The sequence below is a fragment of the Erpetoichthys calabaricus genome, chromosome 10 (assembly GCF_900747795.2).
Source record: "Erpetoichthys calabaricus chromosome 10, fErpCal1.3, whole genome shotgun sequence".
Classification (NCBI taxonomy): Eukaryota; Metazoa; Chordata; class Cladistia; order Polypteriformes; family Polypteridae; genus Erpetoichthys; species Erpetoichthys calabaricus.
This window is the reverse complement of record NC_041403.2, coordinates 164,884,638-164,911,951: the sequence shown is the minus strand read 5'-3', so window position 1 is coordinate 164,911,951 and position 27,314 is coordinate 164,884,638. Positions and strand designations below refer to the sequence as shown.

At 39.5% G+C, this 27,314-nt stretch overlaps 1 protein-coding gene across 1 annotated transcript in view; it reads left to right on the top strand.

The window, feature by feature from the left end:
- Positions 1-27,078, top strand: part of snta1 (syntrophin, alpha 1) — a 69,016-nt gene extending 41,938 nt beyond the window's left edge. The window contains exons 3-8 of the mRNA XM_028812392.2: positions 12,103-12,310; positions 16,924-17,122; positions 18,610-18,740; positions 21,752-21,948; positions 22,812-22,999; positions 23,396-27,078. Coding sequence (XP_028668225.2) covers positions 12,103-12,310; positions 16,924-17,122; positions 18,610-18,740; positions 21,752-21,948; positions 22,812-22,999; positions 23,396-23,488 — 1,016 coding nt within the window. The 3' untranslated portion in view covers positions 23,489-27,078. The remainder of the gene's footprint in view (positions 1-12,102; positions 12,311-16,923; positions 17,123-18,609; positions 18,741-21,751; positions 21,949-22,811; positions 23,000-23,395) is intronic.
- Positions 27,079-27,314: the final 236 nt, after the last annotated feature.

Below are 27,314 nucleotides of genomic sequence, written 5' to 3'. Positions count from 1 at the left end.
TAGTCTGCATATAGACAGAGAGTGGGCATGAGACTAATGAGGCAGCAGCACTAACTACTTACCGCACAAACATGATTCCTATTATAAATTATCATCTTATAAAATAAAAATGAAGTGGAATGAAAATATATTCCTTAGATATTGTCCAATTAGAACAATACAAGATGGTATTTTTCACCAATTCCCACTTCTTCTGACAAAAAGGCATTGATGATTATGTGTAACACAGTGGTGTACAATCAGGGAGAATCATAAGCCTAAAAGGAAGGGAACTAAACAATTTAATGAACTGCTTCTCACGATCACTTAATTTATGGAAGCAGCTGTACAAAATCATATCAACGGAATAAAAAAAAGAATTTTCTACTGCTGAGTTGAAATACCGTCAGGGGCTTGAAAGATTAGAGCATGCAATTTTTTTAGTTAATAAAACAGCAGCCGCTCCTCCTACAGTATATCATCAAACAAAGTAGTTGAAGCAAATGTTAATTCCATTCAATATTTTGTTCTAAAGAACAAAATGTTTAAAATACATGATTTGTATTATATGTAAGCTAAATCGTGGACTATTGATTTTACATTTAAATCAAAGTACAGAATTGTCAACTAAACTTCCTTTAATTGTAGCTGTTGGACTTGCTAAAAATCAGCTTGTATTACCCATATACACTCACATATAAGTCGGGTCTTGAAACCCGAAAATTCAATCATAAAATCAGACCCTCGACTTATACACCCGTTCAAACATGCAACACTTAATTTTTTTTTATTTTTACATCCTCTTGCCTCCTCCAATCTCTCACCAGTTTCTCAGACACATCAAATTTTGTTGCAGCAGCGCAGTTACCAATTTCTTTCGCCACTTCAATGACTTTTAATTCAAAACCAGCTTCATATTTTCTTCTGATCTAACGTTCCATCGTAGATAAGGGATGCTCTTACGATAAAGGTGTATGAGGGCGTGAGATACAAAAAACAGTGCAAACGTCACTTCGGAATAGTTTGGGTATTACCGTGTGGTCACGTAGGCACAATGCATAGAAAACAAAGGCCGTGTCCTCCGTGGTTACTCTCTCAGGTGGCCGTTAGCATATCGTAATTTCATGGATCAATAGCGTGAGTTTTCCACATTCGGCTTTTGTGGCTGACATTATAAAATACCAGAAATTACACGGTAAAATCAAATCCCGACTTATCTGCTGGAGAACTTATCCGCGAGTATCTACGGTATATAAATTTGCACTCTATAGAATCTGTTTTTGTCCTCATATATACAGTATAACTGATGAGTTTTGGGAATTATAAGTTTATGTGTTGGACCAAACTAAAACTTAATTCTTTTCCAGAAGTGTCAGTTAAGCTTTGGTTAATTGTAGTTTTCAGTTGCGCTAAAATTGGCTTATATTATATAACTCTACGTCCTCTAGCAGCTATTTTTTTGTACTCGTATGTGATACTTGTGAGTTTTGAGAATTATCAGTTGATATATCAGACATAACCAAAACTTAATTCGTTTTCATAAATCGTTTTGCGGATCTCTAGACGCAGGAGAATTTTCTCTTTAGAGATGGGATCCCAAAAGAACATTCGAGAGGCAGTCTTCCTTCAGAGTGTCATTAGCAGGACATATGTCCTTCAAGATGATGATCATCTCATTGTTGTCGAAATATAGATTAATTGCTCAGCTTTTATTTGAACTAATGCGATGTACTGTTTGATAGAAATAAACAGTTTTATAAGGTGAGACCCCCCTGAATTGTTTACATTATTAATCCATTCATCATTTTTTAACCAGTCGTCTGTAGCACATGCTCATGACATACAGGAACCAAGTAAACATCTGACCTCCACGGATAGCATGTCAGTCTGCCACTCTGAGTGCAATGATAAAGCCTGCAGACAGAAAGGGAGAATGTAAAATAATGTAGCTGACAGTTGATACCTGTTCTCAGTTTTTATGTTGCAGTACACTGAAGAAAAGGCATGTTAGATTAAAATAAAAGCAATATGGACATCGATTTCACGTAATAAATTGTGTTGATCAAAAATGATTTAATTATGCTTAAAGTACTTAATCAGTTTAGGCTGAAACAACATAACATTGTTAATGTAAAATGAAAGAAATGTTTTCATTATCTGTCAAACTAATTGCGTTAAACCAGCATGACTCGTGTCAATAAACAATAATATACAGTAATAACAATATCTTGTAACCTTTTAAAAATGTTCATTACCAAGTTATTTAGCTATACTCTATTTAGTTGGTTTATTATGCTTAATTCATGATCATTTTTATCATCTGTCTTTTTACAGTTCATGGGAATTGTTTGCATAAGCTGGAATATTGGATGCAATTAGTATTCAAATAATTCTCTATGTATGTACTTCTATCAATATGCTGTATTAACACAACGACTTAAGAATATGGGGTACGTTTTTCATTTTGGGTGATTGCACGTTCTGTGTAATCTTCATGTTAATAATTGTGTTGTATAGGGGGCAAAGTAAAAGATGCCTGTTTGATGTAAGGTGGGCAACAGATTTGCCAGTGTGTCAAGTCAAGTTGGGGAGCAGGCACTGGTACAGCATGTTGCCGCACCCACCACATAACAAAACATCTCGGAATCCCGGTTGGCAACCCAACCAGGCAGACACGTGATCCAGTCCCACCCTCCGGAAATGACCCTCTATCTGCCAGGTGTTACGTGGGTGACCCCTAGGCCTGGTCCAGCCACTCAGGTCCTTAACAGTGAGCCGGATCACCCTCGGGGGGGGGGGGGGGGAAAGCGCCACATGGCCATAGTGCCATAACTGACGCTCCCTCACAATGCAGGTCATGAGTCTCATTCGGGGGTCCTTGAGCAATCGCTCGTTCAACACAAAGTCAAACCAAGTGTATCAGCAACAAAAAATAAACCATTATAAATCGGCTTCAACAACCACAGAAAACCCACAACATTCAGAACAAAAAGTTTATTAACGTTGTTTCCAATTGTACAAAGGTGTGGAGACCCCTTGGAAGACAATAAAACAAAAGGGACAAATATAGGATAGTCATGTATTTTCAGTTCGTTTCTTTAAAATTGAATCAACTTTATTTAACTGTTTCAACTTGATTTAATTGTGTTAATGTAACATCTAAGGACATGATGTCAAGTAGATAGAAGAAAAGCTATGTAATATCAATAAACATCATTAGTCACTAGTATAGTATATATCACTAGTATAGGAACCTCATCAAGGACTTTATTAAATGGTGCGACTCAAACCACCTACAACTGAACACCAGCAAAACCAAGGAGCTGGTGGTGGATTTTAGGAGGACCAGGCCTCTCATGGAACCCGCGATCATCAGAGGTGACTGTGTGCAGAGGGTGCAGACCTATAAATACCTGGAAGTGCAGCTGGATGATAAACTGGACTGGACTGCCAATACTGATGCTCTGTGCAAGACAGGACAGAGCCGACTATACTTCTTTTAGAAGACCGGCGTCCTTCAACATCTGCAATAAGATGCTGCAGATGTTCTATCAGACAGTTGTGGTGAGCGCCCTCTTCTACGCGGTGTTGTGCTGAGGAGGAAGTATAAAGAAGACGGACACCTCACACCTGGACAAACTGGTGAGGAAGGCAGGCTCTATTTTAGGTACGGAGCTGGACAGTTTGACATCCGTGGCAGAGCGACGGGCGCTGAGCAGACTCCTGTCAATCATGGAGAATCCACTGCATCCACTGAACAGGATCATCTCCAGACAGAGGAGCAGCTTCAGCGACAGACTGCTGTCACCGTCCTGCTCCACTGACGGACTGAGAAGATCATTCCTCCCCCACACTATGCGACTCTTCAGTTCCACCTGGGGGGGTAAACGTTAACATTATACAAAGTTATTGACTGTTATACCTGCCTGGCACTCTCCACCTTGCATTTTTTAACTTGAACTGTGTTTTTATCACTCTTTAATTAATATTGTTTTTATCAGTATGCTGCTGCTGGAGTATGTGAATTAATAAAGTATCTATCTATCTGTCCGTCCATCCATCCAGTCAGTCAGTCAGTATCCAACCCGCTATATCCTAACACAGGGTCACGGGGGTCAATCCCAGCTAGCACAGGGCGCACACACACCAAGCACACACTAGGGACAATTTAGGATCGCCAATGCACCAAACCTGCATGTTTTTGGACTGTGGGAGGACACCGGCGCAGACACAGGGAGAACATGCAAACCCCACGCAGGGAGGACCCGGGAAGCAAACCCAGGTCTCCTTACTGCGAGGCAGCAGCGCTATCACTGCACCACTGTGCTGCCCTAAACATCATTATTTTAAGTTAAATTAGATAAATAAAGAGAACAACCCAATTTAGTTTCACTTTTTCAGTGTATTAACCACTGTGCCATCCACTCTGCAAGTGCTTCTGCTTCGGTTCAGTGTCGGGACCCTTGCTTATGTCTGACTTTCACTTGGATCTGTCGAAATCTCCTGTCTCTCTCTTTAGTATTTTCATAATTCCTATTGAAATTCAGTTATCAATTATCATTTATAAATGGGGAGGGCATCCGGTGTACAATTTTGCCAAATCAATATGCGGACAACAATTTTGGATGATCCGCTGTGGCAACCCCTAACGGGAGCAGCCGAAAGAAGAAGAAGATTTTTCCTTGTAAGTATCTGCTGATTGCAAAGTGTGTTCCACAACAGCAGTCGCAAAAAAAGCTACAGGAGCTGAATAAATTGCAACCAGAAATCACCCCGTGTCAGTTTACCCAATTTTTTTGAACGATAAGAGAACAGTGGGCACATTCCAGAAGAAAGGGAAGGCCATTTTTATTATTATGTCATGTCAGCACATATACTGTAGGCTGTTTGAACACAGGCCATCACCAGGCATTTTTGTTTTGTGGATCAGCTTTTGGTTTTCCACCCATGTATGAATCAGCAAAAAAAAAATGCCAATGTAATTGGAGTCAGTGACTGTGGGCAAGAGTAGCTGATGTCCTGATGATGAAGACCATGAGAACGCAAACCACCCTCCCCTTGGTTAGTCTTTCTGTCTAATGTAACAGGACTTAAGAAATAAAATTAGATACCCTCTACTTAAATATAAAATTAGCTAGCCACTAATGAATGCCTTGTATTTTGCCTGGTTACAAATATTGCTCTAAATTTTAGGTTCCTTGCTACATTCACAGTACTAGCTAAACTGAACATGATCATGGCTTTAGGTAACGGGCAGGTTATTTCTGAATTCATTTCTGAAGTCTTTCATAGTCTATAATGTAATACAGAGCAAAGTGCAATAAATCATATTTTGCTCATTAAAAATTCACAGTATTGATTGTCACATATATAGGATGTGCTGAACACAGCTGGCTATAGTTTGCAATTTTGTTTGAATATTTTTGTAATATCCTGCAGCCATTCAATAAAATGTCAGCTCTGCTTTACTTGCTGACAGTTATTTTCTGCCACATTAATTGTGCTTGTAAAATCGGAGTCTCAGGTTAACCCAAGAAACCCTGCATGTGGAAGGGATCTGATTACACTTTGATTTATCATCACCGTTAAGATGTGGATATTTTTTCTCAGAGTTCTTCTTCTCTTCCCAGCATGCTATTTTAGGAATAAGGATCTCTGATACCCGATTGTGACTGCTTAATTGTCTCTTTGGGGGCTGATGATGATAATCCATCATGGATGACCTCTCAGTGTGTAAATTTGATTATTGCCATAGTGTCTCCCCAAAAACAGATACACGCAGTATCCATCCATCCATCCATTTTCCAACCCGCTGAATCCGAACACAGGGTCACGGGGGTCTGCTGGAGCCAAACCCAGCCAACACAGGGCACAAGGCAGGAAACAATCCTGGGCAGGGTGCCAACCCACCGCAGGACACACACAAACACACCCACACACCAAGCACACACTAGGGCCAATTTAGAATCGCCAATCTACCTATCCTGCATGTCTTTGGACTGTGGGAGGAAACCGGAGCGCCCGGAGGAAACCCACGCAGACACGGGGAGAACATGCAAACTCCACACAGGGAGGACCCGGGAAGCGAACCCAGGTCCCCAGATCTCCCAACTGCGAGGCAGCAGCGCTACCCACTGCGCCACCGTGCCGCCCTACACGCAGTATATACCCGCCAAACTTTCCACTCTTCATTTTGTATTGTCTACATCTCTTAAATTTTAGGATAAGCCAGAGAACAACTTTGACCTTTTTCAAATAAATATCTTTTTAAGACATTGGTTAATTAGACAGAATGCATAGTCTTAGTGAAACTGCAGAAATGGGATGATCATCTTTACTGACAATGACTGATTTGTCTCATGTGATGCTTTTAAAGCAGGGGTCGCCAAGTCCGGTCCTGGAGGGCCGCAGTGGCTGCAGGTTTTCATTCTAACCCTTTTTTTTTTTTTTTTTTAAATGAGTGCCCTATTTGTGCAGCTAATTAATTTCTTGTGAATTAATTTTAATTGAATTGCTTTTTTAAAGATTTGTTCCTCTGAATTGCTTCATTTCTTTCCTTAAATGGCACCCAAACAGAAATGAAATGTGATGTGAGGGAGCCTACAAAAGACCAACTTAGTCAGGGCCTCAAACTCCAACCAGTTTCACTCCAATCAGCTGCTTAATGAGGTGCCGATTCTTGTCGTTTATTTAACCCGTTCTTTAATTTCATGGCTTGTTGCTGCTCTCATTGTGTAATAGCAGACATTTCCAAAATTGTTGATCTCTTTCTAAGAGCACTGGGGACCTGAGCAGATTGACATTCCTGAGACCTTCATCTTTCTTTATTTTCAGATATTGTATGATGGACACCAGTTGTTTTGGCTCATTTTGTATTTAATTATTGTTTGGCTGCTAATTAAGGAAAAAGAAACAATTAAGAGTCTGAGTCTTCAAGAACAAGTCAATTAAAATGAATTTAAAAGAAGCTAATTAGCAGTAAAAACATGTCACTCATTAAGAAAAGGGTTAGAATGAAAACCTGCAGCCATGGTGGTCTTCCAGGACGAGAGTTGGCGACCCATCCTTTAAAGCAGGCATGTGCGAACTCCGGGCCTGGAGGGCTGCAGTGGCTGCAGGTTTTCATTCTCACTCTTTTCTTAATGAGTGACCAGTTTTCACTGCTAATTAACTCCTTTTCCCTTCATTTTAATAGCCCTGTTTTTAAGTAGTCAGTCCTCTGAATTGATTTGTTTCTTCATTAATATGGCAGCCAAACAGAAATAAGATGTGAAACGAGTCATCGGATGACCAGCTAAACTGGGATTTCAAACTCCAACCAATCTCTTAATGAGAAGCGGAGTCTTGCTGGTAATTAAACCCGTTATTTAATTCCATTTCTTGTTGCTGCTCTCATTCTGCCACAGCAGACATTTCCAAAACTGTTGATTTTTCTGTTTTTTCTAAGAACACCATCAGAATGTTTTGGTGACCTGAGAGATCAGCCTTACCAAGACCGCCACCTTTCTTTATTTTCAGATACTGTGAGATGTGCACAATTAAGCAGTTCATGTGGCACCTTGTTTTGTTTCTCATTATTGTTTGGCTGTTAATTAAGGAAAAATAAACAACTAAGGGGCTAGGTCAAGTTAATTAAAACGAAGGCAAAAGAAGTTAATCAGCAGTAAGAAACTGGTCACTGATGAAGAAGATGGTTCGAATGAAAACCTGTAGCCACTGTTGTCCTCCAGGCCTGGACTTCGACACCCGTGCTTTAAAGGATGACAAAATATTCTTGAAACTGTGACCAGTAGGTAGCGTTGCAGCACTCAAAAAACCTGACTCAACCACACACACACACACACACAAAAAGTCCCTGGTGCAATATGCAAGTTTTTTTTTTAATGATAAATTACCTTACAAAAAGGTTCTTTAATAAACACAATCAACAATCCAAGTTCTTTTCTCTTTCTTTCTTGCTTTCTTCTCCTCCACTCCTCCCAGGCGAGCTTTGGCCTTCCTCCACACGCGACTCAAATTCACCTGGATGAAGTCGATTAGCTCATTTTGTCGTAGTCCCAGGAGTACTTCTGGTGCAAAGGCATAGCCTGTTGGAAGTGTTTCAGGGTCAAACGGAAGTTTCACAAAATGCCAGGTGGCACCCTCAGAACCTGACAAGAATGCCCAGTGGGTCTCCAGTTCCCAGCATTCCTCACGGGTGTCTGCATAGGTAGTGTTGCCCAGCGAGGCTGCCATCTTGCATGTTGGGGGGAGTAAGTAGCCCTGCCAGGTTATCTCCCCCTGTCCTTAATAATAATAATAATAATTCTTCACATTTATATAGTGCTTTTCTCAGTATTCAAAGTGCTTTTCATAGTGAGTGGGATGCCACTTCAACCACCACTAATAGGTAGCATCCACATGGATGATATGACGGCAGCCATTTTTGCACAGTTACGCTTGCCACACATCAGCTATTAAGTGCTGAAGGAGTGAGAAAGAGAGAGATAGATAGACAATAAGCGGTAGTGGGTGACTAGGGGGGCCAGAATTACTAGGCCTGGACATTGGGATACACCCTACTCTTTATGAAGGATGACCAGGGATCTTTTATGAACACAGACAGTCAGGACCTCAGTTTTTCATCTCATTCCAAAGGATTGGCTCCATTTTCACATCACAGTGTCCCCATCACTACACTTGAGCTTTGGGATCCACATTCAGACCAAAGGGTAAGCGCCCCCTGCTGGCCTCATCAGCACCTCTTCCAGCAGCAACCCAAGCTTTTCCTAGATGATTTCCCATCCAAGTACTGGCAGGGCCCGAACATGCTTACCTTCAGGTGGATGACCTGTTCTGAAGTTTATATGGTATGGCTGCATCCTGCTGGCCTCTCGGCTTGGTAAGGGTCAAATTGGCATGCTTTATCAGTCTTCTGGGCTAGGGCAGGAAACATGTTGTCCTTCTTTGTGCCCACTTAATGCCATGGCCTCCTGGCAAGGTAAGGGATTGGAAACACATCCCAACAGGGATGCCAGCACATTTGTGCTATCCTTCACAATATTATTATTATTATTTTTTAAAGAAATGCATGCCAAACGTTTAGCACTGAAGAAGTTCCCACAGCTAACTGCCAAAGAACCCATCTGGACACTGTCAACATGTTAATTCTACAGGGTATGCAGCTTGACTTTAGAACACCAATTTTCCAATGTGGTGTCTTACAGATAGCTCAAGGGAGGAGTTCATACCATGTGGAAATGTAATGTGTAGCACAATAGCATTTGGTCTTTGTATATAAATAATCGCCTTATACACTTAGAAATTGTAAAACTTTTATAAAGCCAAGCTACTTGTACCTGCCTAGCAGGTGTCCTCAAACTCCAACAGCTTTGGAGCCCATGCCTCAGGCTAATGTCTGAGAAACGTTTCTGAATCTAAAAGGGCAACGGAGACCTGGTTGGACACTTGTTAAGGGAAGATTTTGTACAAATGTTACCAAGTTTGTCCTTGTGGAAAGAACCACAAACGTGTGGAATAAATTATCAGGTGTTGCGGTAGACTGCAGGACTTTGTGGACCTCCAGGTCTTGGGATGGGTGAGCTTATTGGGCTGAATAGTCTGTTATCGTCACAGATTTTCTTAAGTTTTGTTCTAATGTTCTATCTTCTTGAAGACTTAAGTACCAAAAGCATTACACCTTTAAAACTTGAAAAGCCCCAGGCTCTGTAACACTAATCTTCACCATCATGCTGGCCACCTTTTTGTTACCTGCATAAAGGTTTGTTAGTCATTTCCTGAGCGCCCCCCACGCCCACCATGTGTAAAGTTGGAAAGGATGGAGATGAACATTAAAGTATTTTTCGGTGCCTGAAGATGTGTGAACGTCATCATTTGTGTGAGCCGTGTAAAAAAACTTTAACCGTACAATAACATTAGTACCATTGGCATTAAAGTAATTTTTTTGTTTTGGGATGTTTTGTTTTCTTTTTCCTTATCTGTTGTTTTTGTCTGATCGAGTAGATCTAGAGCAGCGTTTCCCAAACTCGGTCCTGGGGGCACACTGTGGCTGCAGGTTTTTGTTCCAACCAGCTCTTGTTTTTAATTGGGCTCCTGGGCTAATTAAGTGATGTGTTATTTCCCAAGTTCTGTGTTTTGGGAATAATATAGAAATTAGAAATATATTAAAATGTACCAAGCAGTTATATAGGAATAATGTATTTTTTTCTTTTGAACAACTAGGGGGCTTCGCTCGCCAACCCCCGTGTTTGGTTTTCCGGATGCACACTTTTAAGATTTTTTTTTTCTTTGAATTGTTGCTATTTCATTAGTTTCACTTTTATTCCTGAACTTCTGTAAAAACAATATTTGGAATCTCTGGAGTCCCAATATGCTGAATCTTTTTAATGAGATCAGTGAGATGTGTGTTTAATGACTTTGTACCATAATTCAGGATAGGTTTCTCTGTTTGGAATTTCAGCACAGACATTACGTTTTTATTTTTTTGAGTCTTTTGAATTCCAGTTTTTATTATCTCTAACCTGCTCTGCATGTGTTTGGCCCCATTGTTTTGTAACCTTTTTATGACATTTTACTTTGTTTTCTACTCTTTGTCTTTTATTTCTGACCTCGCTTTGTCCTGCTTTTTTTTTCAATGACACCTGGTCCGTGGTGATTATTTTCCCTTTTTCGAGTAATAATTTCAGTTTGTTTGTGCTCCTGCGGTCTTATTTTCTTTTTTTATACTTTCTAATTTTCATACTCTCATATTCTTTAACTTTCTCCACGTTTTTTTTTTTTTTTTTTTTTTTTGAGCCTTTCGAATTTCACTGCTTTCATAATCTGCTCTGCATGTGTATAGCGCCAACGTTTATGAACGTGTTTATGAAGTTCTACTTTGTCGTTTACTCTGTCTTTTAATTCTGAGCCCGATTGGACGTGCTTTGTTTCAATTCCACTTGTTACGGGCTGATAATTACTTTCCTTATTTTCTGAATTTGCACCTAGATTATTTTTTCCTTTTTGCTCTTTTTTCTGTCCAACGCTTTTGAATCTCTTTATTCCGCGCTGCTTTCTTCTTCGCTTAGTCGTCAACGTTTCATCTATAACGTATTGTCCTTATACACTTTATATGCACTGAGACCCTGGATCTGTGTGTGCTCAAATCCTTCACAAGACTGAATGTTTTGCTGCCCCGTTGTCTTACTTGATATTGACTATAAGTAGGGTGTGTCTTGCAAGAATCTCATGTTCTACCTCATCGCGAGACGGTCCTGGGTCAATCTCTTGGCACAATGTGTCATGTTTAAGGTCCTCGCGGGTCTTTTAACTTTCTTTCATGATCTTAACGTGAAGATCACGTCTCGACACTCTACTGTTTCTCTCCAGGATTTTTTTTTATAATAAAGAGAGATTTTCATCTTGATTTTCATTCAACTTTTCTAGATGTTCTAATTGTTTAATTAATCCATTATTTACTAATCAGTGGGTCTGACGCTAAACTACTTGCAGCCTTTGATTTTTCCGTGTTGTTTGCCCAGCGTGTCTGCTCTGCTCATTTTTAATTGTCATTAAAAGATACAATGAAGGGGAAAACCTGCACAGGGAAAGGGCAAAATAGAATGAAATCAACAAAAGAGAGTTAAGCATTTAAATCTCTAGCAAAAGCAGAAATATTTATAAATGTCTTATAAATGTAAAAACCATGCTGCTGTGCTTTTCTGAATGTAGAATAAGAGATAAAAAATACCAGCTAATTAAATGAGGTGAGTGCTATCAGGTGTTGTCACTGATTAGGAATCTGGTTGGAACAGAAACCTGCAGCCACAGGGGGTCCCCAGGACTGAGTTTGGGAAACACTGATCTAGAGGAAGGTGGGCGAAAAATTGTTTTGTATCTGAAAGTAAATTCAAGACACAAAAAAGTGGGTGGTGCAGAGGCCAGACAAGTCACCTGCTCCATGTTGCCTCGCTGGCAGAGAGAGGTCAGTGTTTTTCAAGTGAGGTGTAAGGGTCTTGAGTGCGGGTTTAACAAGCCACTGATTAACCAAACTTGTGCTAAGAAATGATTCACTATGTCACTACTAATTAACTAGTTATAAATGAAGGCAATGGATAATTTGTTTGTCGTTTGATTTCTTTGTAGTGAAGTACATTAAAGAAATGTCTTCATATTTCAAGAATGCTTCACCTGGTGCCACAGTTCCCTGGGATTCTCCGCCTTCATCTCCCCAGAAACAGAGGGACCCCGCGTCCCCCACTCAAGGCATGGGGGAGCTCAAAGACGGAAAAGCCATTCAGCTAAAGATGTGCCAAGTTTTCAGGAAGGCCTGTGCACCAGACACAGACAACAGGTGGGAAACAATGATCTGTTTGTTCATGCAGAAACTTGTGACATTCAATTGGCCTTTAGTTTCTACTGTGCTTTTCATAACGAGCATTGTCACCATTTCAATACAATGTCAAAAAGGGCCTTAGGTCTGTTTATACTACTTGAAGTATCGAACACATGATAAAGGAGCTGCATTCCTTTACAGACAATAAAGACAAGGAAAGACACCTCTGAACAAGGAAAAGAGTAACCTGATAAGTAGTAGGCACACAGAATGTTGCTGTATGCAGCACTTTTATGCTTGCCATTTTTATATATCTTAACATACCAACTGTGGTTAATGGTGAAAGAATTTCTGGCCATGCTGGTAGGATGTACTTATCCTTTCTAAACTTGAAACTCAAAGAATAGATAGAACTGTATTTGTCACCAGGGGGAAATTTGTCATTTTACAGAAGCTCTTTAAATAAATCAATACATGAATAGGTAAATAAGCAAATGAATAAATAAATACACACACACACACTTTGGTCTGAACACAAACCAGAATGATTATAAAGCAAGAAAATTCAAAAGAATGAAAAGTTCTGACTTGGCTGTCACAGTCCCAGAGAGGTATTATGCAGACGTATTCCTGTTGGTATAAAGGAAGAGACCCCGTTGTGTTTCTTTACGCACTTCTGCTGAATGATCCATTGGGTGCCAGTCCTCCGTGTTTGTGTGGCATTGTTCATAATGGCACTCAGTTTTGTTTTCATTCTCTCCTTTGCTGCTTACTCCAGGAGGTCCAGAGTGCATCCTAGAACTGAGCCTGCCCTTTTAATAGTTAGCTCTTTGATTTGGTGGTTCTCTCCTAAAGTGATGTTACCAGCTCAGCACACCACAGCGTAGAAAGTCACATTGGCCATGACATAGTTGTAGAAGATGTGAAGGATGTCACTTCCAACATTAAAGGAACACAGTCTCCTAAGGAAAAAGAGCCTGCTCTGTTCCTTTTTTATATAGTTCCTCTGTGTTCTGAGACCAGTCCAACATGTCATGATTGTGGACCACCTCTTCATCCTCTCCTTGAATAGTGACTGGACATATAGGCTAATTAGTGCAATGAAAATCAATAACCAGTTTCTTGGTTTTGCTGATGTTAAGATAATTCTCTTTGCACCAGTAAGCAACTGAATGGATTATAATGGTGTCCCTGAGGGCTAGGGAAGCATCTGCCAACTATGGTGGACTGATTATTGTAGCCAAAAATATGACCTGAACTATGAAACAGCAGTGCTAACCAAATCTACAGTACTCCGAGCCCTTTATCTCTGTCTGTGTCTCCCAAACTCCCATCACTATGATTAACTAACACCTTACGGTGCAGGTGATCAACGTTATATGCTCAGGTAGGTAGAGTGGGGGGGGCTGTCCTTGCCACTTCCTGCGTTGCGTAGCGAGGAGCACAACATACTTAATACAGCAGTGAAGACACAATGCAAAACAACAAACTATGTTTATGATATTCTCATTATGGTTAGCTAATGTACCCCTCAAATGAAAACACTGCAATTGTTTTTTTTTTTCCTGAATGCCGGTTGCAAATCCTGCTGACATACCGATCTGGTAGTGATGTGGGTATATGCTGTCAATTATTAATGCAGTGAAGTAAAGTTAGAGGTGGGGTAATAATAATAATACATTTGATTTATGTAGTGCCTTTTACACTTACAGTGAACATGTTTGAATGTTCTGCATGTGTGTGACGCAATCCAGGCAGGTAGTGTAGACCATGTAGTGACATCCCCATCCAACTATGGCTGCTTTTGCTTTATGAAGTCATGCTGGCTCTACAAAGCATCATGGAGCGCTGGTTAAAAAATTTTCTTTTTTTTTTTTTTTTTTTAATTTTTATTTTAATTTTTTTTCCCCCCCAGGGAAAAATTTGGCAAACACAGCAAATTTGTTGCAGAAAAATTCTCTGGTTAATTTCATCAGTCATCACTTTTGTTATGGTTAAAAAAAGCTGATTAGAGGTTGTTCTTTTTGTGACAGTTAAAGACTTGCAAAGTCTACCTGGAAGCAATGGCCATTATCTGAATGCCCGTTAATTGAAATTTATCTCGCCCTCTCCGGTGCAATTTCATATGGCGAGGAGAGGAAGCAGCTAGAGAGGCTGGTATGAACCTTTCCTAAAATGATAACAGAAGATATACTTTATGGTTGTACTTCATATGCTTTATATTTGTAGGAATAATATTTAGAGCAGTATTCTGAATATACCACAGGGTAGAAATAGAACAATTTGAGCAAACGGGAAAAACAGCTTACCATTAGTCAATTTTGCTTGAAATAAGTGCGTGATTGTACTATTTTGCATTGTGCATAGTGAGAAATTGCCTTTGCTTTCCTACGTTTTTTTGCCTTGGAAAGATGGGTGTGTAGCATTAGTGATACTCCTCTGAGCTCATTCCTATACCATTGCTAACATTCAGATACCTTGTCTGAAATGCCATCTAAAGACAGTTTGTCAGTAAGGGCTTGTTGTGGGCTTTATGCGGATGAATTTTAATTGTATTCTACAGATTTGTTGCTTCAATGTTCTAGTGTTTGCTCTGTAGTGCTTCCTTGTAAATGGTGCTGTATACAGTAGCTCTGCCTTTAGCCATATGGCAGTTACATAGTTTAAGGTCACTCAAACTGAGTAGCTACATCTCTACAAAGCTTTAGAATATGCTTTACAATTTAATGGAGCACTTTTAATTTAAAATATGCACATGCATTGGTTATTGTACTCGCCATCATTTATTGCTGTACTCTTGATCGTGACCCCTTTTCCCAGCTTTTTTCCCTCCATTCCATGTACTGTTTGACTGTTACAATGCCCTTCATGTGTTATTTACCCTTGGCTCTCCTTTTTTTTTCTTTTTTAAGATATGTTGTTAAGGCCCTTATGACTCTTGTTTTCTGCGTTCTGCTTTGGTTTTTCGGTATGTTTGTGTTTTTGATCTCTGCATTTATATTTTGACTATATTCATTCTTTATGATTTTATCTTTATTTTACTACTTTATTTTTTTCGCTATGGCTTTGACTGACTCTTTAAGTATGTTTGCCTGTTTCCAGAGTGTAATTACTGACCTTTGTCCTTCTTTTCAACCACGGTGCCTCATGCAACAGTTACAAGAATCACTAAGCTTAATCTAGTATTAAACTTTAAGGTCAGCCATTCTCGTCTCCTCTCCTCTCCTCTCTTCTCTTCTCATTTTGTCTCTGCTCCTCCTCTCTTCTCCTCTCCTGTCCTTCTTGTCTCTTCTCTCGTCTCATCTCATCAATTCTCCTCTTCTCCTCTCATCTCCTGTCCTTCTCTTCTCTTCTGTCGTCTTGCCTCATCTCCTCTCTTCTCTTTCATGTCTTGTCTTATCTATTCTCCTCGTCTTGTCTCCTATCCTTCTCTCCTTCTTGTCTTGTCTCCTCTCCTTCTCATCTCATCCGTTAATTCTCGTCTTCTCCTCTCCTTCTTGTCTCATCTCCTCTCTCGTCCTTCTCGTCTCTCCTCTCTTTCATGTCTCGTCTGATCTCGTCAATTCTCCTCTTCTCCTCGTCTTGTCTTCCTATCATTCTCTTCTCTCGTCTTGTCTCATCTCGTCAATTCTTCTCTCCTTCTTGTCTTGTCTCCTATCCTTCTCGTCTCTTCTTGTGTCTCGTCCCCTCTCCTCTCCTGTCTTTCTCATCTCATCTCTTGTCTGGTCCGGTCTGATCTCATCAATTCTCCTCTTCTCCTCTCCTTCTGGTCTTGTCTCATCTCGTCAATTCTTCTCTCCTTCTTGTCTTGTCTCATGTCCTTCTCGTCTCTTCTCTTGTCTCGTCCCCTCTCCTGTCCTTCTCGTCTCATCTCTTGTCTGGTCTGGTCTGGTCTGATCTCATCAATTCTCCTCTTCTCCTCTCCTTCTTGTCTTGTCTCGTCTTGTCTCATCTCGTCAATTCTCCTCTTCTCTCCTTCTTGTCTCGTCTCCTGTCCTTCTCGTCTCTTCTCTTGTGTTGTCTCCTCTCCTCTCCTGTCCTTCTCGTCTCATCTCTTGTCTGGTCTGGTCTGATCTCATCAATTCTTCTCTTCTCCTCTTCTCTCCTTCTTGTCTTGTCTCATCTCATCAATTCTCCTCATCTCTTCTCCTATCGAGCTATCTGCCCTTGGGAATAGTTGAGATGCCAAGCTGCTACTGCAAGGGCCAAAAGCAGTTCAAGTAGGGCCACAGAAGAAGAGAAATGGCACTGGAGTGATTTTTTTTTTGTGCGTTAATTTCACAAATATGTTACTTCCATTTCCAAATTGTGTTTCAATTTATTATTGTTTTTTATTATTACAAAACCTTTTTGTAGTTGACTTTTTGTTTTTTCTGTATCAAAATGCATGTCTTGCATGGTACACATTGACCAGTGAATTGTTGCCTATAACGCACCTTTTTTCACCTTAGACAGACATTAAGCCTTACCTACCTGTACATAAGTGTTTTCTTTGGGAAAATTGAAATATCCTATAAATACTAAACATTTAAATATGAATCTTTCTTTTTTCATTTGTCAAATCTCTGAAGCACTTTTTTTTTAACCACGTTTAAGGTCTAAAATGGAGTTTGTCTCGTATCCCATTGCAGGTACATTGAAGTTATTTCAGCTGATCGCAAGTCAACCTTCTTCTTGCGGGCTAAAGATTCAGCTATGGCTCAGTCGTGGTACACAGCTATTCAAGCAAATGCCAGTGCCCTTCTCCCCCGCGTTATAGAGGAACTGAAAAGTCTACAAGTGAACACAGAAGGAAAAGGAATCAAACACATTGGGTGGCTAATTGAAAAGGTATAAAAGACTCATAAAATAGTTACATTCTAAGTTATTAACTTGCAAGAATAGAAGAGAGAATGATAACGTATTCAATTTCTGATGTCTCATTATTTCCAGCTGTCACAAGTTTTATAAAACTTTTGTTTTTCCAAATACTTGTAACAATTAATTACTTTAGGTTTTCATGTATTATATTTCTGAGGAGGAAATGATAGGTTGGCCATCTAGTTTTATGAAGGGGATCACTTGTATTCTGTTTGGGTGTCTTGTCTTGCTGTTTTTGACAACAGTTGTTTGCCCAACCTACCTTGCAGAGGGTCCCCTCACTCTATTGCCCTTTCTTCCATTTTTTTGTCCTACATTTTTTTTTTTTTATATAAAGTTTTTCATGTCGTCTTAGAGAGTCAAGGCAGGTGAGGCTGTCAAACAACAGGGCCTTTTAAAGCCCAATGAGGCATTTTTTGTGTGATTTTTGAGCTTTACAAGAAATAAGTTGTTGTGTAGAAAAATTAGTTAGAGTGGTGGCTGTGAAGCAAATGAAATGTGCTGATATCTGGTTCAAATCCCATTACTGCCAGATGGGACCCTACTTCTTTGAGCCCTTAAACCTGAAAATTGCTCCAGGGGTGCTGTATGGTGGTTGACCCTGCGCTCTGACCACCAAAAGATCACGTGAAAAGACAGTCTCCCCTCAGTGATTAATACAGTGTACCAAATACCAAAATATCACGTTTTATGGAAATAAGTTGGTTATTTCAATTGTTCTCCTAACATAAATCTAACAACAGACAACACATGAGCACCTCCCTCATTGATGATAACATTAAAACTGTGATATGTAAATTAACAATAAGAGGCCTCGTCTTGTTCTGCTTTCTGAGTATTTTCATTGCCATTGACCTTTCAGGTGTGAGGCGATGATGGTATGATAAATATCACAGTCAGCATCATCTGACACTTGGTTGTTAGTGAATGTCACTCATACTTTCGGGCGCTGTGCATGCAGCTGCCTTTTAACAGAAGCTCCATATTTATTTACAGAGCTTCTGTAAAAATCTAAATAACCCCCTTGGGACAAATAAGTTCTCTCTGTCTGTCTGTCAGCTTTCAACCCTTCTTGAGTAGTTTTGATTTTGATGTTCTGGAAACATCTTCCAGGACATTGCGATGAAGAACAATGTTATACTCTTATTCCTCTGCTTAAATTCTGTTTTGCTTTTTGTTTTCTTGTCTATAGTATCTTCTAGAGGAGATATTTTCTAAAGTGATACAAAAGGTTTATGTCGCGATTATTTAACAAAAAAAACAGTGTGCTTTCGCAGTGTGATTCTTGCTGTTTTTTTCTTATTTTAGTTATAGTCATTACGGTTTAATCCGCTACTGTTAAGTGTGAACTCATAAACAAGTATTACTGACTTCTTTATGCCTTATCAGTGCTTTGGCCTGGAATCTGTTGCTACACGTATGTTCATCTTGGAGGTGACTGTTGTTCATTATTTCAGCCCTCTCACGGTGAGGAGAAGTCTGTGTTGGCCATGTTAACGGAGAAGGATCTGCTTTTTTACCAAAAATTGCCAGACAGCAAAGAGGCATTGAACAGCTCAGAGCACAGCCACCCACTAATAGCCACCAGGTAATATTATAAGAACATTCCAAAACGATGTGTAAATGCTGATCAGTAGAAATAGAGAAAAGTTAAAATGTAAAGTGTTAGTCTGGATGAGTGTTATCATTTTTATTGTATCTGCTTTCAGTTTTGGAATAGAAACTTCAGTTACATCAGTCATGATTTGTTTTCAAAGTGAAGAATGCTGATCATATTAGAGTTTATCTAAATGTGTGCGGTTGATATTGCTGCCCCTAGTAAAATAAACCAGATGCTTTACAATATACATACATTGCCAAACAGTCTATTCTTTCATAGGGTTGCAAAGAGACAGAGCCTGTCCTGCTAGCATAAGGGAGCAAAGCGTGGGTGGGACAGCAGTCACAGTCCAGATTTAATCATATGGGGCTAGTCCAGTGTCTTTGGTTAACATGTGTTTTAAAAGTACAAGGAAAACTTGGAACCTATAAAAAAAAAAGAACTTGTGTAAAATAGATATAAACCCTATACCGCCTGTGCTATCCTCCCTGTAATCTTTTGTTAGAGTAAAGAAAATAACATAGCTCAATTCATGGTGCACACCCTTTTCCTACCATTTATTAGATACCTTAGGTATTAGAACAGTAATGTTTTTAGGCAATGAAAATGTAATGTAACCATTTCCTAAATATGTTCAAAGAAAACGGACACACTTTAATGACCTAAAATATGTATAACATGTGGTCTAATGTAGTTATTGTGTAATCAGAAGCTATTTCACATAAACTAAATTCAGATATATCGCCATCAAACAGACCACACATCAGTATATGTAAGCACTTTTATATGGGGAAAAAATAATCATAAATCTTATGACAGTAAAACAATCACATCGAACACAATGCAAAATGGACGTTGACAGTTTTATGTCAAGATTAAATAAACAGTAAATCCTACAGGAGTTGGCCAGCCAATAATTTAAGCTGCAGTTCCATTACATCACCAGTTCATACATCTAAACCAGAAGAGATATGGCTCATCTGACACCAGTCATTTTTGAAGGCACTGATTCCACTAAGCTTGGGACCCCTAGAATATACTCCCTCACTGATCAGATGAAAGAGACATTATGATGCCCATTTTTGTTAATGTCTGTCTTTGTCTATTCCCCTCCGTATCTTCCTGATGGCGTCAATGTTTTTCTTTCTTGTAAGATTTAGGCTGTTGCCATAATAGATGTTGGTTGAATGCTGGCTCTCTCCTGTCTTCTTTCCCTTTCCTTTTAAATATCCTGGGACATCCCCTCGGGCATCTTTCTATGGTGGCCTATCTAGACCAAATTATGGGATCCCCGCCATAGTGGGCTACAGTGCTAATACTGCACAGAAAAGGTGGGAGCTGACAAAGACTTCAGCTGACGTCAGCAGGAAGTGCAATGTTCTCCTGGTTCAGAGGTGGTCTCTTTGTGACAGACTGGCTGTTCAAATCTGAGAACTGAGATGCCTTGTGACGCAAGTCTACGGCAATTCACTTGGTGACGAGGATGGGATTTGCACTGTGGATGGGTGGAGTGTAATGGTGATACAATGCAGATAAGGTGAAGGTTGACAGAAAGAGAGTTCAGCTGACATCACCAGGGACCTCTCTGCTCACAGAAACAGTCTATGCATGGCTGTCTAAAGGAGTACCCCTATTAGCTCATGTGGTAAAAAGATTGCTTCTGAGCCAGATGTTGTTGGTTCACGGCGGACCACCAGCAGTTCACCACAGTGCAAATCGGCAAAGTTAGATGCTTCATGGTGTGAGTTCAAAGCAATTTAAAGACTGCTTGTTATTTACATGCAGTTTCCACGACGAATAAGGGACAGTACAGATAACAGAAAGCGATTATACAGCAAAAATACATACACATACAGTATATTCCCTCTTTTCCCACTCCTTTTATGTAGCTTGGTTACATTGTTTTCAAAATATATTTTTGTGACTTTGGCATACTGTATGTACAAGTCTAGAGACTTGGCAGCTATCACTGTAATATTTGTTTTAAACTGTTCATTCAGCATGCAGTTAGAAATATAAATCAGCTGCCAGCTATTATTATATTTACATTATAGTTATCCATGAAACAATTTTTGTAAACCCCTTACTCCAATATATAGTCATGTGACGCTGGAGCTTATCCTGAGAACACTGGGCACAAATGCAGATAACAACACAGGATGAAACTCCAGTTCCTCACAGGGCACATGTACTGCATGTACAGTTTTACACTCGCTCATACTGGATGGCTTTTAACAAATAACACTTTATGGCTTTTTATATAAATGTCATGACCATAGAAAAGCAGATCTGAGAAGTGAACATAATAAAGCTTCAAATAAATGTACAATCATTACAAACACTATAAAACTGTAAACCTGGAAAATACCATACACATACTGTACTGTTGTGCAGTTTGGTGGTGCAGAATCACGTGAGGCCTCCAGGGACACAGTGCTTGCTTTCCTCATTTGTCCATGGGTCACTTCATATAGTTTGGATAAATATAGTCAGACCTGTGTTTAACATTAAACAGCCCCAGTGTGTGTGTGTGTGTGTGTGTGTGTGTGTGTGTGTGTGTGTGTTTGTGTGTGTGTGTGTGTGTGTTTGTGGTTAATCGTGTAGTGTCCACTCTGGTGTCAGGTCTCTGCACATTTTTCTCGGAGCATGCTTTTGTTCAGTTTGGGGAAAGATTCTTAACTGTTGCTGTAGAGATGGGGTTTGGCTCCCATTGTACCACATCTGGTTAAGTGGGCAAAGATAACTAGTAAACTCTGGTGTTAAGAGTAATTATTATAAGTTACATTATTGTGTGTTGAAAACCTGAACCTTATACTGTAAGATGTTTTAATGAAGAGGATTTGCAATCTGGTGAAATGAATTGCAGAGTAATTGGTTATGAAATAATTACAAACTTATTAGAAACATTTCCAGTATCTATTTTTTTATTTCTAGTATATAACATTTTGATGTCTCAAGAATAAACTTAATTAAGCTCACCTGTCATGTTTTTCTGACAGACTGGTACATTCTGGGCCTGGCAAGGGCCCTCCTGGACTTGACTCAGATCTTACATTTGCGCTACGCTGCGGCACACGGCAGGGGGTGGAGACACACATATTCTCAGTGGATACAGCTAAAGAGCTTTCCATCTGGACAAGACTGCTGGTGGATGGATGTCATAGTGCTGCTGAACTCATCCAGGAAGTCACTGCAGGTACTGGACAGCCCTTTCTAGCTTTTAATGCTTCATATATGAAAGAAGGCATCAGGAGGATTGTGCGATCAAAGAATTGAGGCAAAGATTAAAGGTAAACTTTTTAAGACAGTGGTAAAAGCACTAATGATGTATGGAAATGAGATATGGGCAGATAAGGAACTTCAGGAGAAGAAGTTAGATGTGGCAGAAATGAGAATCTTGAGGTGGATGAGTTACAGAAAGGGACAGAATAAGAAATGAGACCATCATGGTGCAACAAAAGTGGGAGAGACATCCAAGAAAATACAGGAAAGTAGGTTGAAGTGGTATGAACATGTGATGAGGAGAGACAAGGAGTATGTAGGCAGAAGAATGATGGGATTGGTAGTCCAGGGGAAGAGAAAGTGAGGGAGGACAAAGCGGAGGTGGATGGATAAAGTAAAAGAAGATTTGAAGGAAAAGGGCCTGACTGGGGAGGAGGTGCAGAACTGAACTGTATGAAGAAAGTTGAATCAGCACATCGACCCCACATAGAAGTGGGAAAAGATGAAGAGGAAGAAGATATATGACAGATAGTAATATTCTTTCAGAAGTGCCACTTAAACGTTTGTATAATAATGAGGGGCTAAATTATGAGTTGTTCATCTTTAAATCTCTGTAAGCATTTCACAGAGTTGACAGTCATATAAGATAAGCAGGACCACATTGTCTGAACTGATGGTAACACAAGCAGAATGGCCAACTAGCGGTTGGTTAACAGTTTAGAATGGTAATATTACTTTAATATAATTTCCAGAGTACAAAACACAGATGCATCACTGAACAATTAAACTCCTTTAGCAATTCATCAAGGATGCCCTTTTTTTCTTTTCGCCATTCAGCTTGTACCTGGAATGGAAAAGACTGCATATTTGCCATCCACATCGACAAGGGCTTCACCCTTTTTACAGAAGACACAGGCCATAGCAAGTTAGTTCTTTTTCACCAACCATTTGAGAAGCTAAAGATGTCTTCGGATGATGGAATTCGTATGATGTACCTTGACTTTGGTGGCCCGGAGGGAGAAATTGTAAGTAAACAAACGAAAGTTCTAATTTGTGAAAATCCTTTGTTGTCTGACAAATTACGCAGAAGCATATTACAATAATAACAATAAATGATGCCATTTATTCCATATGAAGTAACTTTTTGAGTAGACGTTCCCATAATTGGGTACTTTAAAGGTGACTAAAGGGTTGCTGAGAAATTCTAACTATTTTATACTCAGCTTCTGTTCTGTTATTTCTTTTAAAAGAATCAATAACGTTTACTGTGTTGTAATAGCAATGCCATTAAAAGAGAGATGTAGCATGAGCTCCTTGTGTTATATATTACCTGAATGGCAGAGACGTTAACCGCAAAGTCAAACAGTGGTACGGAACTGTTGGTAATACGCATTCCTAACAAGTTTCGTTATTCTCCACAGCAACTAGACCTTCATTCCTGCCCTAAAACCATTGTCTTCATCATTCACTCATTCCTGTCTGCCAAAGTGACGAGACTAGGCCTGCTTGCTTAGGAGCTTCACAGCGGAGGAACATCTGAAAGCATGCCCACCTCAGAGTGAAGCCCGTCTCATGGGAAGCCTAGGAATGGACTAATACTATGGAAAAGCCTTAATTCACACGGTGCCTTTGAATTGATATTTTCCACTGACTAAATGGATTGCATACAACACATGGATATGCAGTTTTTCCAGCTTCTAGAATGAGGCGGGTAACACAGCTTTTCCATCAAATGTGAGAGAAACAAAATACCCAAATGACTGTCTGCCTAATTAACACTAAATCAGTGATCTAAGAAAATGTGACATTTCAAAGTGTGCACTCTAGGGTCGCAAAGTGAAAGAGTGAATTTTTACATTGTCAATTGAATGATTATTTTGCTTACTGTTAAATTCATTCTGACACGCTAAAGCAATATTCAAGACGGTTTATAAGAGGAATATGAGTCCTTTTTTTTTTTTTTTTTCTGATGTCACTGTAGAGTAAATTTCTTTGTGAAAATCTTGATGTACAGTATGTGGCTTCTTTCTAAACTCTAGATGACTGGCACTAAGTAGCCATTGATCATTCACCATAAACAGATATATTGTACAGAATATGCAAACGATCTGAAGATTGTGGATAATTTACCTCACCACTGGGAGATTTTAATTTTCATTTTTACTCTGAGGAGTATTTCTATTTGGTGCTTTGACCTCTGATATAAACATATGCAGTTTTGTTGTTTCAGTATTCAGAATTTATGCTATGGATTATGCCTAATCAACCTTTGAAATTGCAGTGTGATTTAAAGATCCAATAAGAAATGGCTCAATAAGACAAACTGGCAGTAGTCTTTTAAAGATTTCTTTGAGTGGTTAATTATCTTTTAACTGTTTGTAGACATACAGTAAACTCTCTCATAACAAAGGAAATGCACAAAAGTCATAAGAAATTTGACAAACGAGAGGAGAACATTCAGTCTGTCAAGCCCCCATTTGTTTAGCTAATATCTTCCAGACATAATTAAAATATCCCTTTCTCTTTCTAGTTTGTCTAATATAAACTTTAAAATATAAACGCGTGAACACATAGTGTACAGCACAACAATAGCAATAATGACAATCGGGACATCCAAGCCAACTTCTGAGCCAGTGACACTTGAGCAACTTCCACTGGCAATGGAGTCACGTGCTGCCAACATTCAGTTCTTCTCCTTTTTGTTTTTAACAATGTGAAACATGTTTTAGTTAAATAAATTAATAAACAAACATACTCATAAGTTGGTGTTTTGATCTGAGAGAGTTTACTATACACACACACACTAACTCCATTTATAAATGAATTTCTACTGTAATTATTTGTACAATCTCCTTTCAGCTTGTACTCTTTACTATGCACGAGAGCCTTTTCTCACTTTAATTTTGTCTTCTATGTTCTTAACTGAAATTTAGTTTGTCAACCGCTGTCCTTGACAATCATGTATAAAAGTGCCTTCCACTACTTTGCACAAAGAAACAAATCGGCCAATCACAGCACAGCTTATGGAGTTTATAGTTTTAAAAAAAAAAAAAAAAAGATATGATACTACTGGTTATGATGAGTTGATTTATTTAAAATATATATTAATAATTTAATCAGAAATCTGCCTTCATCCCTGTAACACTAAAAAGCAAAGGAAACAAACTTAGCAGCATGCTACATCTTGTTCAGATTGTCATTCTGCTTGTCACGTTTTAGCCTTGCCTATGATTGTGTTTACATGTTTAAACTTCTTGGGTATTTATAAAGAATTTTGAAATCTAAAATTATTTTTTGCTTATATTTAATTGATTTTACATTCAAGTGTCTCCTGTCCCTTGAAGATGCATGAGGATGTAGTGTCAACCATGATTTTATAAGTGTCTTTGTGATTTGCCATTTTTAAGTGTTCTCCCTATGAGAAACATACCATAGTTTTTAGACTGGTGCTATTTAATAGTGAATATTTTTAAAAAGTGCGTTTCCATAACAGTTGAGAAAACAAACCTTACCCTTGCTAGTTACGCACTGTGCTTAGAATACTGGGTAAAAGGCTTCTTCCAGCAGTGTGATGGCATTTCCCACCAGCAGAGTGGGAATGACAAAATGTCAAAAGTGCACAATTTCTTGTCTTGCAGTGGGACAGACGGAAAATACGAGCTTCCAAGTAAGAACACCCTTTGAAATGGCACCCAGAAAGACACTAATACCGACAATTTCTGAGTTGTGGTGTTATGATCTTACTTCATTCAATTATATGAAAGTTATCCAGAAATTATACTTTTGTGATAAAACTTTTTGTGCAGATCATGCCGCATATTATTATCAACTTAAGAGTTCTTCCAAAACATCCATCCATCCATTATCCAACCTGGGTCATGGGGGGTTTGCTGGAGCCAATCCCAGCCAACACAAGAAACAAACCCCGGGCAGGGCGCCAGCCCACCGCAGGGCGCACACACTAGGGACAATTTAGGATCGCCAATTCATCTAACCCGCATGTCTTTGGACTGTGGGAGGAAACCCATGCAGACACGGGGAGAACATGCAAACTCCACACAGGGAGGACCCGGGAAGCGAACCCCAGTCTCCTTACTGTGAGGCAGCAGCGCTACCACTGTGCCACCGTGCCGCCCTCCTTCCAAAACAGTCACCAGAAATTAAATGTGAACAGTGAAGTGGGAAGGGAGACGTCACAAGTGGCATCCTTGAAAATTGCCATAGCACACCAACACCTAATTAGTCAAGGGAAGGTAAGGGAAGACTTTGCCTGTTTATTAGTGGGAATAAACACCTGTGACAATTCAGAAGTAATAATAATAATTAATAAATGTTTTCATGTGGTATGTTTCATGCACTGCAGCACTAAGAGCTTTCGAGTAAGCAAAGCAGAGCATTACAAATCCCACCTGACTAACCTCCATCACTTCCAGCTATTTACCAAACACATGCACACACTGACTCGCATTCAGTTGGTCTGTTGATTAACTTTTGACTCCCATGCTCTCTGTTTCCCACTTTATTTATTTGTTTGTAAATTATTCTTCTTGCAAATGTGTTTTGTAGTTTTTCTGTAGATATTATTACATGTCGTTGCTCTTCTGAAGTGTGAATTCCACATTTCCGTAAGCCTGTTTCTTTCTGTGTTGACTTTGAGTCATGTCATCTCTAGCTGGGTCTGCCTTTGACTTTAGAGAAACATGGAGCCGTGCTGCTTGAATGGCCAAGTGACTTTAAAGCACAACATTGTAGTCCCACCACAGGATCCCAGGGTTATGCTGAAGCTGTTTTCTAAACCTGGCAATCACTTCCACATGGCAACGATAATAGTTTTCCTTTTGAAACTCTCTTTATGATGGTGCTAATAAAAATGAAAGCTCATTGGTTGAATCTGTTACCCGCAATGTTGTCCAGTTTCCTACCTTGAATCCATTGCTGCCAGAATGGAATCTTGGCCCCCTGTGTCCGATTTGAGAATGAATAACTGTTGCTTTGTTAGATAGCTTGGAAACTGTAAATTACCATTCAGTGTTTTTGAACAATTTCTCTTAACTAAGCCAGTCATTCTTTGACAGAACTCCAATAAAGGTGTGCTTTACAGTAATTTCTTCCTTCTTCTTTTTTAACCTTAACTTCATTCTGGGTTTCCTGTTACAGACTTATCCCTATTAGAAATTTTCAGGCTTGATATCCTGGTGGTCCAGACATCTGTTCCAGTTCATTTGGAGACTGGATGGGCCTGTGAACAAGTCAGGTTTGATCATCAGACTGAAGAGAACAAATCATCTTCTGAGGCAACCACACGTAAGTAGCAGGGTCAGGCTGGGTTGGTCTTTTTTG